The sequence below is a fragment of the Crassostrea angulata genome, chromosome 8, assembly GCF_025612915.1.
Source record: "Crassostrea angulata isolate pt1a10 chromosome 8, ASM2561291v2, whole genome shotgun sequence".
Taxonomy (NCBI): Eukaryota; Metazoa; Mollusca; class Bivalvia; order Ostreida; family Ostreidae; genus Magallana; species Magallana angulata.
In genome coordinates this window covers 11855198-11868833 of record NC_069118.1, presented here as the reverse complement: position 1 = coordinate 11868833, position 13636 = coordinate 11855198, and the positions used below count along the sequence as shown (strand labels likewise).

At 33.4% G+C, this 13636-nt stretch overlaps 2 protein-coding genes across 4 annotated transcripts; both read right to left on the bottom strand.

The window, feature by feature from the left end:
• Window positions 1-1027: 1027 nt before the first annotated feature.
• On the bottom strand, window positions 1028-2309 carry LOC128158094 (uncharacterized). The gene is made up of 3 exons (XM_052820801.1): window positions 2222-2309; window positions 1647-1713; window positions 1028-1526 (listed from the first exon to the last, which is right to left on the bottom strand). The coding sequence occupies exons 1-3, from the start codon at window positions 2243-2245 to the stop codon at window positions 1126-1128; spliced, it is 492 nt and encodes a 163-aa protein (XP_052676761.1). The 5' UTR covers window positions 2246-2309; the 3' UTR covers window positions 1028-1125.
• Window positions 2310-3300: 991 nt separating this feature from the next.
• On the bottom strand, window positions 3301-11712 carry LOC128158076 (DNA-binding protein P3A2-like). Of its 3 annotated transcripts, none has more exons than XM_052820776.1 (9): window positions 10455-11712; window positions 9372-9629; window positions 9141-9258; window positions 8062-8194; window positions 7444-7590; window positions 6986-7144; window positions 6264-6479; window positions 4189-4402; window positions 3301-3849 (listed from the first exon to the last, which is right to left on the bottom strand). In XM_052820776.1, the coding sequence occupies exons 2-9, from the start codon at window positions 9559-9561 to the stop codon at window positions 3641-3643; spliced, it is 1386 nt and encodes a 461-aa protein (XP_052676736.1). In that variant the 5' UTR covers window positions 9562-9629; window positions 10455-11712; the 3' UTR covers window positions 3301-3640. The 3 variants fall into 3 exon arrangements, with proteins under 3 accessions (XP_052676736.1, XP_052676737.1, XP_052676735.1); XM_052820777.1 differs by having other exon boundaries at window positions 10724-11711; XM_052820775.1 differs by having other exon boundaries at window positions 10896-11702.
• Window positions 11713-13636: the final 1924 nt, after the last annotated feature.

The window sequence follows — 13636 nt, the reverse complement described above, 5'->3', positions numbered from 1 at the left end:
CTCTGTACTTTCTCTCTCTATATGTTCAGTAATGATAGCAGAAATTTCGGCGGTAAACTGTAAAATGTCTGGGGAAATTTTAAATATTTTTTTCTTCTCTAAAATGTTAATGGAAAACTACGTTGGTGTTCACATAAAAAAAAATTATATTATTTTTTTATTCAATAATTAAAATACTCATAATTCATTTTTTGTCTTTGCAATTATTCCAATTTAAACCTTCAAAATTAATTGACGTTGCCTAAGAATTTCAGCATTGTTTTAATTGTCAATATCAAATTACTAGCCTAGTATATTTACGTTTCTACAAAAGATTAAATGATAGGAAATATATTAATTTGTTTTTTAAATTACGCTAATTAAAGTACATGCCAAATATATCGGAACGCATGTTAACTTATTATGCTTACGGTAGTAACATACATGTATACGACGAAAATTTCCCCAGACATTTTACACAGTTTACTGCCGAAATTTCTACTATCATTACTGAACATATATAGAGAGAAAGTACAGAGTTATCTTTTCTTGGGCGAAGAGATTGGGTTTCTGCAGCAGACAGCGGTTTTAATGGGATAAAAACGCTTTTTACCGAGTTTATTAGGAATATTTGAGTGTGAACGTGTTTTTTGACAACATTTGCAACATTGTGTGCGAGGATTTGCGTAACTTTTGTGAAGTAAGTTGTTTTTGACATTGTTTACAAATCGTGTCCTACTTTCGATTCTTCCCTTGTGTATTATTATATATATATGTCATAGAGTGTAGCGCGGATACGATGTGTATTATTATATATATATGTCATAGAGTGTAGCGCGGATACGATGTGTATTATTATATATATATGTCATAGAGTGTAGCGCGGATACGATGCCCCTGTGTTTGAGGGATCGTGATATCGATATAGTATATTGCAGATGTTGAAGATTAATGTTAATTTTTTGCAATTTATTAACCATATTTTACTTGGGGTTGTTTTTTCCCTTCAGTTTTCTTTTTATTGTTGAGAAAGAACAAAAAGACTTCATTTTCAATATTTCCTTTTTTATTGTACTGTTTTTGACAAAACCATAACCATTTCAAGTTGTCGGATCTTGAACTGTGTTTCTCCAATGATACCGGTAATTATGCAATGCACCATTCAGGGCACGATGGTAAACATAAGATACGTGACATCATGTTAACGAAAGGGTGGACACGCCTGTACATGTCATTGAAAAGGCCGAATCGTTTCGAGTAATTCTTGGCACACTTTTCCAGACATTCCACGCTGAGAATGCTGTAACCAGCCGGAAGTGACTCGATCTGACTTGCGCATTCACCATGACCGTAAGGACTTGAGCTCACGTGAGCATCACGTGATTTTCCGACACCGAATTCGAAGAAGATTCCTCGGTATTGTATCCACATGTGGTTTCCATTCTTGTGAGACAACCTTTGAGGTGAAAGCGCCGCCCTTTTTACTCTGTCAATGCACTCGTCGTCTGTTCTTCCGAAGAAATACGGAAACGTGCCTGGCTTTTCAACTGTTCAATAAATATGTAATTTTTATATGTGCAATTTTTATTATATCAAAAGTGGTAACTATTGCAAAGATTTATCAATTTAGTTAAATGTTTGAAAATGCAATCTGATAGTATGCTTACCAGTACAATTCCCTCGGGAGCCGTGAATGTGAGACAACAGTAGTAAACCGATGAAGTAAAGGACAGTCTGCAAAACGTTAAAAGGAAGAAAAAATCAATTAATGATAAGAAAATAATTCAGAGGCAATATAGTCATCTTCGCTATCCAAGGGTTTACTTTACGATCTACTGTAAATTCCTTATTTTACGCGAGTACTTAATTCCGCTGTTTTGTATCAAATCGCGAGAATATAAAATCGCGATCAGCAATTTTTTGTTATAATTTACTATAGTTCAAAACTGTCTGAAAAATAAAAGCGAGATTTTAAAAACCGCAAGAGTTGCCACTTGCGATTTTACGCGGAAATTAATTCTTCGCGTTTTAGAAATCTACAGTACTTCTCTTTACTTTAAAGAAAAATGGGTGGGTCGTAAATTCCGGGGTAACAGAGATGCACTATGAAACTAAAACAAGCAGAAAAATGAAAATACGTACTTCAAAAATATCTTTTTAACCTATAAAACTTTTATATTTATGTGTCTCGTGATATTTAAATCAAATATAAATACATGTTATAGAATTTAAAAGTATTTACCTCTAAACTGACTCTGTTGAACATTTTGCTGGGTGTAGTATGCTGTTATGAAATCTAGCAAGGTATCACCAAAGATTAAAAACAACCTGAGAAATCGGATACAGCATCGCCACATGCTGGGCGTTGCAGATGCGGCAGGTGCGAGAACGAGTATAACGCAGGTACTTCAAGCAGTGGCGTATCTTAAAGTTAAAATTATTTATCTACATGTACCTTAAGATTCATCATTGCTGTTTTATATCGTTAGCAGCATTGTGCAGGAGTTATGTAAGAAAGATGTAATGGGAACTTTTATTCCAGGACGTAGAGAAGGCTTAGATTTTTAGGGGATAGTTTCTGCTCCTATCACAGATGTGCATGCAAGTTTCATGCTGTATAATTATGCATGTACACACGCAACACTTAGTGTTCGGTTATATTATACCCTCTTCCTTTTTGTATATTTAAATCGATGTTACTTTGTTTTCCAGTAATAAGTTTAACGTTTGTAACTTCTAAAACTATCTGTCTTTAAAGAAAAAAAACAATTATAGAAAAGAGCCGCTTTCTTCATGCATGTCCAAGAAAGGCACAGTGGAAAGTCAAGCGAATCTGTTGTTGTAGTGGTCCTGAAATGTATACAATGAAACAAAAATGATGGGCCAAAATTTTAGCACGTAATGAAGAACTCTGACTATGACAGGGGTAGAGTTTTAAATGTGTCCGTGGACGTAGATTGTATTATCATACAAACACTGTTACAGAATTTTTCTATGAAAGTTTGACCTCAAGTTAAATGTCTTCTGTACACACATAGTAAAATTTGAGGTTTTTTCCAAATGCAATCTTCATTGAAATACACACAATTTTAACCAAACCAAACGAAAATCACCTTATGCCAAATGATTGCCAATTTTTATTATTAATTCAAATGCCACATCTCTCTTCTATGAGGGTTAATGAACTTAATTATATATGATTTTAATAATAATGTACGTATAATACTACTTTTATCATCTATTAGAAGTATAGGTAGTGCTAAGTTCTTATACCTTGATTTTGTGGAGACTTGAATTCAACATATGTAATAATTTCCAAATAAGTTTTTCTCAAATATAATTCTTTATTATCAACTACATTTACAACACATTGCCAAATGTAGATGAGATTCTTGATTTTCCTTTTTTCTTGCAACATAAAACAGTAAAATCAAGTAAACAGTAGTAAACAAATAAATATCAACACAATGATCAGGCATTTCAACATGAAATACAAAATTGAATAATGTCACGAATTATTCACATAGAAAATTGAATTTTCCATAATTTATAGATCCAATGTAACATGAAATCACGGGTAACAATACGGAAAATGACAAAATTGAGGAAAAATCTCGATAGAGATGACGAAGCACTCCACCTCTCACATTCCCATGCTGCATCACTCTAATTTATCATCGCTATCTTCCATGGACATGTCACATGCAGTCTCCGTGATTTCTTCCTGAATGTCATCCGATACTTCCTGTTTTGTTATTGTCATGGGAGCCATGGCAACTTGGAGGCCGGCCTGGGTTTGTAGAGCATCGAACGTTGTCACGGAAACCACAGCGGAGTGAGGCAGGGTGTATGAGACAGGTATAACAATTCCTTAGGATAAAAGGAAAAAGATTTATTGTGAACACAAAGACTATTGAATTCTATAACATTCTCTTCATAGCTTGATCATATTCTAAAATTTATCTGAAAAAAAATGTGTTCAAAATAACACTAAAAATTTACTTAACAAATTACAGTGTATATTAAACCAATGCTAGATAAGAAAGCCACAATGGATACATTTTAAAGGCATTTAAGAATGAGAATCTTCAGCTATATCATAGAAATATGATACAATAGCTTCATAGAAGGTCTAGGACCATTATAATGTTGTAAAGACTGGTACAAGTATCACAGAAATAGCTTTTGAAAACAATTTTGTCAACAAACCTTGTGAACTCCCAAGGTCGTCCCCAGACAGTATGATGTGACCGTCTTCGTTTATGTGTGCTATACGGTGACCAATCGTGTCGGAGTTTATCTCCACACTGACGGGGGTCATCTGCATGCCCGACATTGTGACCACCTCCTGTTGATTGACAGCTACATCGGCCAATGTCTGGACAGCATGTGTCGCCTCTTGTTGTGGGGCCTCCTGATTGACCTACAGATAAAATCACATCAAAATTGTTAACTAACTGCATGGTCATTCAATTACACACCTACCGGTATATGTAAATCTTCCAATTTAAAATTCATATCATTTGATGCAATCATATCATACAAGATCATAAGATACAATATCATTTGATACAATAATATCTACTAATTTATATCAAATGATGCAAATCATATCATACAATATCATTTGATACAATATCATCTACCAATTTTAAATTCATATCATATGATGGAATATCATATCATAAAAGATCATATACAATATCATATGATACAATTTCATTTAATACAATACCATAGAATATAAAATCATATGATACATAGAGGATAACTATATTGTGTAATTTTCTATTCCTTAATTCAACAAGTTCAAGACTTGCCAAGCTAATATAACACTATTTCAATGAGTTGGATAAAGCAAATATAAAATTACAGAATTATAGATGTTCTATTTATCTCATACAATTTGTTTTTTGGGGTTTTTTTTCTTTAGCCTAATTGGTGCAACATTGTGTTATTGATGCAACATTCTGTTATGCATTTATTTTGACCTTGCGTAATTAAATATTATACGTCATTTTGGGGAAAAATAAAGCTGCTCTAATGTAAAGTTTACTGAAATATTTTTTTAACTCCAAATATTTGTTTTCTTGGAGCTAAACCTCTTAATAACTTAACCAATTGATGGGAATACTGAAGACTTCAATAATGAAGTTTGTTTTCATGCATAAAGTTGTAAATGCTGAATACCGTTAGCTAGTTTGAATTGACTTGAACGAGGAACAGATGATATCTTTTTATGAAACAAATACATAATTATGTACTATTGATTCCTAGTTAAAAATATTTAGTTTGCTTACTGGTGGTAAAAAAAAGTCATGAAAAGCATTATTTTAGTAACTTCTAATGTACAGAAACAGAACCAGGCAATCTGTTTGCATTGTGTCTGGGAATATCTTGTCCATAGCTTATGTTATTTGCAGTTTTATTAACTATATACTTTGTGTTTTCCTTCAAATTTTGATCATTTATGTTACATAGATTCAAAGTTAAAAATTTTTGATTACAGATGCTTAGTTTTGGTAAAATAAAAGTCTTCATAATGTTATTTCAGTAAGTAAACTTGGTTTTATTGTTTACGTTGATAAACAGTACGTCACAACATAGATGTTTCACATACCACCGTAACTCATAAAATGATTGCAAAAACCATTTTTGTAGAAATAAATTAGCTTTATTGTCCATAAGCAGAAAACATTGATCTCTAGAGTAATTTGACTCTTGATATTTGCATGATCATGAGACATTTTTAAAAATTTTAAGAATCCTGGAGTATCCAAATTTTAATTGCATCATACAGTCCTATTTGAATAAATTTATAGAATTCATCACACAACTAGCTGCATTTATAGTCTGATATTTTTTATCTGATCCAATTTGATTTGATCTTATCACCAACTTTCCTTATAAAGTATAATCAAAATAGCATAATTTTTCTTTGATTTGATTTGAAATCCAATTAGCAATTGATTTGTTTCTTTTTGAATTGAATTCTAACCTATACCCTAAATGGAGAAATCTACCCTAGGGCTAAAATTTTAATGAATAGAAAATGTCCTTCATATAATCTGACACTAAAAAAAATATGTGTCAAATATGCTATTTAGATGAAAATATGGGATAAATATACAGATGAAAATAGTGAATTATCTTGGGAATAATTATAACATAACTGAAGCAAAGGGAGATCACTGATCAAGTGCACAGTAAGAATACAGGATAAATATTGAATAATATGAGGACAATAATTATTAAAAGAGTGGCAGTATATTGAGGTCACTGACCGTGTGTACGACGGTGGCCTGGGTACCGTCCTGGAGGGTCACCACCTGGTTGGGGGTGGTGTCTATCTGTATCACCGAGATTGTTCCGTCAGGGTTGTTTATGGTCTGTAACATTGTCTTCTGTTCCGAGCCCTCGAACACATGCAGCAGATCCTCCCTTCCGTGGTGCTTGTAGCAGTTGTTTACTATTGTACGCAGGGCTTCCGTCCATGAAACCTAGCCACAGACACCATTCATTTTAATTTATTAAATTTTCAAACATACATATGTATTTTGAAATGTTATATCTCAGATCTCTGAAATTTTTCCTCTATTTTGAATCTTGCAAAGCTTATCAAAAATAGCATATATCAGCATGCAATTACCGGGTATGCATATTTTTACATGACACATTACAATATCATTCAATACATCATTTAGAATATTTAAAAAGTTTTAAAAATATGTTCACGAGCAAATGAATTCCTAAAACTTCCTATGTTATGTACACACCATATTAACAGACCTAATACAAGCAAAGGCAATATCTACTGCAATAAACTTTTAGTTTAATTGATTTGGCAGTAAATTCAAGATTTACTGAGAAACTGTTTGTGTGTTTATTTAGGCTTAAATAATATACATTCATATCATTTCGTTGGGATTTAATGTTAAACTTGAAGTAATAAACATTTATATCAGTGCTTCTACTTGATTAGTTTTTAGTGAGGCATCATTCAAACCTTCTTTTTCTGTTCTGGGGTCCTGACATCACTGCGCACGTTTGCCCAGGGAACGTCTCCGGGCCACCAGACAGGACGACACTCGACCTTACCCCACCCTGGCTTGCTTCGCCCTGTGGAGAACTTTAACATTTCTGGGATAAAAGTTCTCAATTGAGCCTATAGAAAATTAAAATTGCATTCATTGGGTAAATGTATGGTTTATTTTTTTTGTCAAGACAATTAAAACTTGTTTGCAATGTTTTATTATTTGCATATATGTAAAACAAAGTTTGGGGGGGGGGGTCTTTTTTTCATTTTAGCAAATGAATACTTTTTAATGATGAATATCTGCTTTATAATTCTGGTATTTGAAAAATATGTTGCATATGTGACTGTCATTAACACACATGTATCAACAACTCTTTCTTTGGGCCAATATAAACATTTTATTCCAAAACAACAAAATTTCTGCGTACTTGAGTCATTTTATCCACAGAGGTGGGGATCCCATCTATAGACAGGGGCGGTAACTCCTGCATACCGGCAAGGTCTTGAGATTGCGGGACTTGTTCCGCCAGTGTGGATTCCAAGTCCTGTAGCACCACAGACTTACAGTTCCTTATCTGAAAAACAGTTGGAAATAAAATCATAAAAATCGTTACCTTTCTGTTGGAGCAAAATCTCCAAAAACCGTATGGTAAAGACCTAGTAAGTTGTCAGAACTTGTGTCCGAACGATTTGTATATGTATTATATAAATATGTGTACAATAAAATATGTTCAAATCAAATCAAAACTTAGACAAGCCGACCTGTAATTTCAACCTCAGTTTTCCACTATATACCGGTATATTTAAGCGTTTTGTCAAAGTGAGACTTGGATCAAAAGTGAGCTCAAGTTGTTTTACCACAGCTAGGTCCACCAATACCGGTAAATTCAAATTTACAAATTCAAACATATGCCATGAAACTTTTGGCAAGCAACTTTTCAAATCTTTCACTAAAATATATCAAGAAATTCAAAATCTTAATTAAAGTTAAATTTTGGTTTTCAGGCCAGAGCTTCAACTGGTCCGATATAAAGTAATGTACTTACCACAGACTCTAGTGGCTGGGAGCCGAACACTTTGTAGTTGTTGGAGTTCTGGGACTTTCCTGGGGTACAACACAACACAACTGCTTGTTGTCCGACTCGTGTTGTGTATTCCTCGATACAGGCCTTCAACTTCCTACAAAGGTCAAAGATTAAAGGGGCATGGTCACGATTTTGGTCAAAAATTATTTTTCAGATATTAATGTTTGCAATGTTTCAGCAAGGCATTTTAAATAGGCAACCAAAGTTTGAGTATCATTCATTGAGTTTTAAGCGAGTTACAGAGCTTACAATTCATTGCTTTGTAGCCTAAACAAAACTCTTGTTTACATTTTGAATGTTTAACTTAAAATTCCAGTTTTAGACCTAAAATGAATGTATTAAACGTTAGAAACTGTTTATTTACGCTTAAAATGAATAAGAAGATAGACAAATCTGCTTAAAAAGAATTTTTACTAGTATATTGAACCTATGTAAACAAAAACAGGACACGAGCCTTGTGTACATGACAAAGAGTTGTGAGCCTTGTATCTTGCTCATAACTCTACGACTGACTTTCAAACTTCACTTGATCATTAGAAATATATTCCTAAAACATTGTAAATAATAAAAATATTAGAATTAAATTTAACCAAAATCGTGACCATGCCCCTTTAAACAAGAGTACTTCCAAATAAAGTGTTCCCTCACATCTAAATTTTCTTCCTAATGTGTTCTGAATCTAAATATAACTCATGCTTATTGAGTGCCTCTGTTAATAACACCTGTTAACCTGGTGACATTTTCATAAAGTTTAAGTAATAGTCAATCTTTTACTTTGTATGTTATGTATCTCAAGAAATTATCTGCACAATTTAAGGAGATAATTAATCTACTCCGCTACAATTTACATAAAACTTGAAACTGTACATGATGCAGCACAAAGAAGTGGGATTTACTCTATCAACTATAATAGTGAACTATACATCAGGTTTTCTTAAAATAAATTTTGACTTTTGTAAACTGTGATATTTAATGCTAAATAATGCATCAGTTTCATTTTATCTCACACATTTCCAAAACCTGTACAGCGCATGATTTACCGAAGAAGTCTGGTCTGTTGTCGCTTCCTTATGGAGGGATTTGTTTCAAACGCATGAGGACGCTTGATGTGTTTTTTCCCGCTTGCAATGGCTGCGGCTGCTGCCATACCAATAGTACCTGTAGTGATCATATTCAGTTATATATTAATCATGAAGCACACAGTTCATTTTAAAATTCTTAATTCACAAACCAATTATAGTAGCTGTAATTAACGACAAAATCTAGACTACCTGAATTGGCAAGTTGTGCAGTGACATCATCATTCATGCCGCCTGGACCCAGCAAGTCTGACGCGTCAAACGAGCTCTCTGGCGAGCTAGGCTCACTCATGTCATCGCTCATCATCCCCGAGTTGATGGAGGTGGTCATGGTGAAGCTCCCCTGGATGCTGCCTCCAGTGGAGACCAGGTTGTTCATCATTGAAAGAGAGGATGTCCCACGAACCTGGGTCCAAGACCAGGTGCGTCAAAGGGTCCAAGTAGGGTAGCCTATAAAAATCACAGCACATTAGATGCTGCATGATTAGCATGTAAATTTATAAAGCGTTTTTTTTTTAATATAGATATTAACATATTGTATTTCAAAAACATCAATGATAACATATTATTTTTAATAATTTCTAGAACGACTCAATATTCCGTGTAATAGACCCTTTCATTATACCTGCCATACTACTCTCTTGCAGGGCAAATTGATATACTTTACCAAAGTTTAATTTTACATGTAGTTGGTAGATAATTAAATGACATAATTGAAGCAATTAACTTTACGTAATATTTCACCAAACTGTCATTTTGCCCTACAAAAGAGGCCAGTACCACATTACTGTGATGGGGTCTATTGCAACCTTTAGCGCAAATAGCAATTTTCTGTCATATAACGTTTGTTTAAATGAGATTCAAAATAATTAAATAACAATCAATAAAACAAGTATGGACTTCAAATAGAAGCCACATTAGAGAAATTTTTAAATTCCATGTACCAATATTTTAATCTTAAATAGGCCTCACTGAAAATGTTTTAAAAAATAATAACTACAGATCTACTGCAGCTACATTAATTTAGTATATTAAACATTTCTTATGGAGAAAACTGAGCTAGTTCATAGCTGTTTGAAAGTTAAACCACGACTACAATTTAAGCAATAAAACAATAGTCAAGTGGCTATCGTGGTGTTTTATCGTACAGTCATTTACAGATGATATGTATAATTGTATTATTATATGATAAATAAAATACATCAACAAGGGAGGTAATTGAATTGATTTCAAAACGGCCATATTGATCATTTTGATAAGTGTTTTGGGAGTTACATTATAGATCTTTCACTGTCCCCAAGAAATCTTGTTTTTGTAAACACCATTGGTAAAATTTTAACACTGCGTGCGCAGGGACACGGGCAGGTGATGGGATTTTGTGGTGCGACTGCGCCACTCTCGAGCTTGCGCGAACAGGGAGACAGGTGCTATCGAAGTCGAAATTTCTTGAGACATTCGGGTTGTTTATTATACATTTCATGGCTTTCATAGATCGGAAACAGAACGCAGGTCTGAAAATACTTTCAAGAGAAATTGGGTCCTACTTAAATGCACAAGAGTTGAATATACAGATGTGTCCATTCTGTTTCGAAGGCCAAACAGTGCTATCTGCGTCTGCGCGGACTTGTACATGGTCTGAATATGGAATTTCAACTCATTTTTACCGAGTAAGAGTCAGCGGAATTGTTTACCAAAGTTAAATTAATAAAATCTCACCAAATTGGCTTATTTTCTCCCAAGCGTTTCTAGAAGATTTGTGTTGTTTCTACACAGGAAGTAGATTTCTCGTTCTTGGAAAACGCCATCTGTTTTAATGGCGGGAATTTTTGAAAAATTAAACTGCACTGAAAAATCTGCTGGGAAAATGAAATCTTACTTTAATTTTATAAGGGCAAAACGAATGTCTTCACCCCTCCAGTAAAGCCTGCAGCTCTGCATCTATTCAGAGAACACCTCAATTATTTTCCTTAATACCAGAGATATAAATAACATGTTTTATGTCTCTGTTAATACATAAACCAGATAGAGGAATAAAGGAAAGACTTACGTTTTTGATAGCAAATATGCTTTGTCTTATCAATATGTAAAACTACACATGAACATGATGTATGATTGTACATGTATTGTAAAAGGGCTACATGTATATTGTGATTTTAGGGGTTATACTCGCTCAAGTATAAGCTGAATAAAACTCCAAACAGTTCAACATATTACGTTGTATTTAAGTTTATAATAGAACGATATCCCAACGATTAAACTGATTCTTGGAGTGTAGAGATAAAAAGTTAATATGTATAATAATGTTCGGAAGAGCAGCGCGATGAAGTTCCAAATTGACAACGTTTCCAATTGCTGTATTGATTGATTGTCATTAAAATAAGTTTAAAAAAATGAGTAAAAGACATTCACGTTGTCATTAATAAGTAAAATTCATGAAGTTCATAAAGAGTTCATTACATCACAATTTCAAATTATGATTTTTAAAAAATTAAATAAATTCAAAAATGTTTAAAATAAAAAAGGAAAATAATAATACATATAAATAAATAAATTCCTCATCTGAGTATAATACTTTTATTAAAGCATTTGTGGTCGTTCTAAAACCATGCGTCTTCGCTAGCTAAGAGTTTACGATCCACTCTGTTCCTCTGCAAGAGGAGATCGTAAACGTTTGACTAGCAAAGATGTTTAAAATAGACCATAGGTCACCTCTAATTAATTTATTTTGTACACCATTCCCACCTAGCCAAAACCAGTCACCTGTGTAACCTTGAATTCAGAATTTTGGCTATAAGTGGGAATTTTGGCTTCGAGTGCGATCGAAGACACAGTTACCCAAACATGACTAACCCGCTACACTACATGTATATTGCTATTAATAGTTTGAAATTCTATGAATTTTGAAACTTTAATAAAAAAAAAAATTGATAATTCTTTCAGAAGACGTAACATAAAAATAAATTCATTGCTGTAAAAATAAAGGAATAATAGTTCAGTAATCCCGATACATTTTTGTATTTATTTATCCAGGTTCAATCAAGGATATTCGATGGTTTTAACCACAGGCACTTGTTTCTGAAAAAAAAATTTACCCTATAGTATAATAATAACACTATAGGGTAAAATTTTTTCTCAGAAACAAGTGCCTGTGGTTTTAACGCTGAGTTCTATTCGATACACCCTGACACCTTAGTAATGGCTTATTTTGTGTAGAAGATTGATAAATTGAGGATTATCAGTGCGTGGTCGTAGATGGGGATTGGTGATCCGGTTGAAATGTAACTGATTCATATACACCAAACGTTTACTGGTTGTTGCTTTGTAGGCCGTTTAATTATTAGAATATATTAGAAAACCATAAGTTAATGATGAACGTCGTCAAATAAACTGTAGGTTCATGTTTCATACAAATGCGAAACAGCCTCAGAAACCATTCATGTAAGACTTAATTACATGCGCGGATCTAGAGGGGGGGGGGGGGGGGGTCGGGGGGTCCCGACCCCCCTTGGAAAATGAAAATTTATTAAATTTACATAGTAAAATTATCGCGAAAATATGCCTCGGACCCCCCCTGGCAAACACAATTATCCTTCGGACCCCCCCTGGAAAAATTTTCTGGATCCGCGCATGAATTATTATGTCTCTATTCTTAATGGACGTTTTTAAAACCACTGAATGAATGGAATGGCACTGAACCCGTATATCTCGACTATCTCAATCACCCATTTATACCTACTTGATAAAATATCAAAGGAACAAAAGTATAAGACACACATTTGTAGTCTATGCAATAGTGACCATATAAATTAGGAATTTCCAAATGCAATGATCATCATTTTATTAAACTTTCCAAATTTAATCGTCATGAGAATAGAAATGCATAATAATTATTAAAACATCGGTCGACGCCGGAAGACTGCATCGTCGATCCATTTGAATGTATTTAGTACACTTTTTGAAAGACAGGACCAAACAGTGCAATCACCCAGGTTATTACAAATTTCCCCGCGTGTTCGTCTTTCTCGAAACCACAAATGAAACTAACTACAGATATCACTATCAAATAAAAAAAATAATAAAAGAAGTCAAAAAAACAAAACAAAAAAACTTTAATAAAGCTTAATGACGTAATTCAAAATTATTAAATTACCTATATAACCGCTAGATAACTGAATATGTTGCTCGATATTTCTCCTCAATTTTGTAGCCTAATCGACGAAACATAACGAATTGTACACCGTTCAATACATCGATAATTTCATAAGCTTTCAAGGACTCATAGCGTATTCACAACATTTATATTATAAATAATGATTCATGATCATTTTATGAACAGAAAACTAATTACCAGATTTCAACGCCTTCAGTTTTAAATTTTCCAAATCACCGCAGTCGAAAAAATGGACACAGTCCCCGCACATGTTGAATGTATTTTTATTCATTTTTTCTTCAAAAAC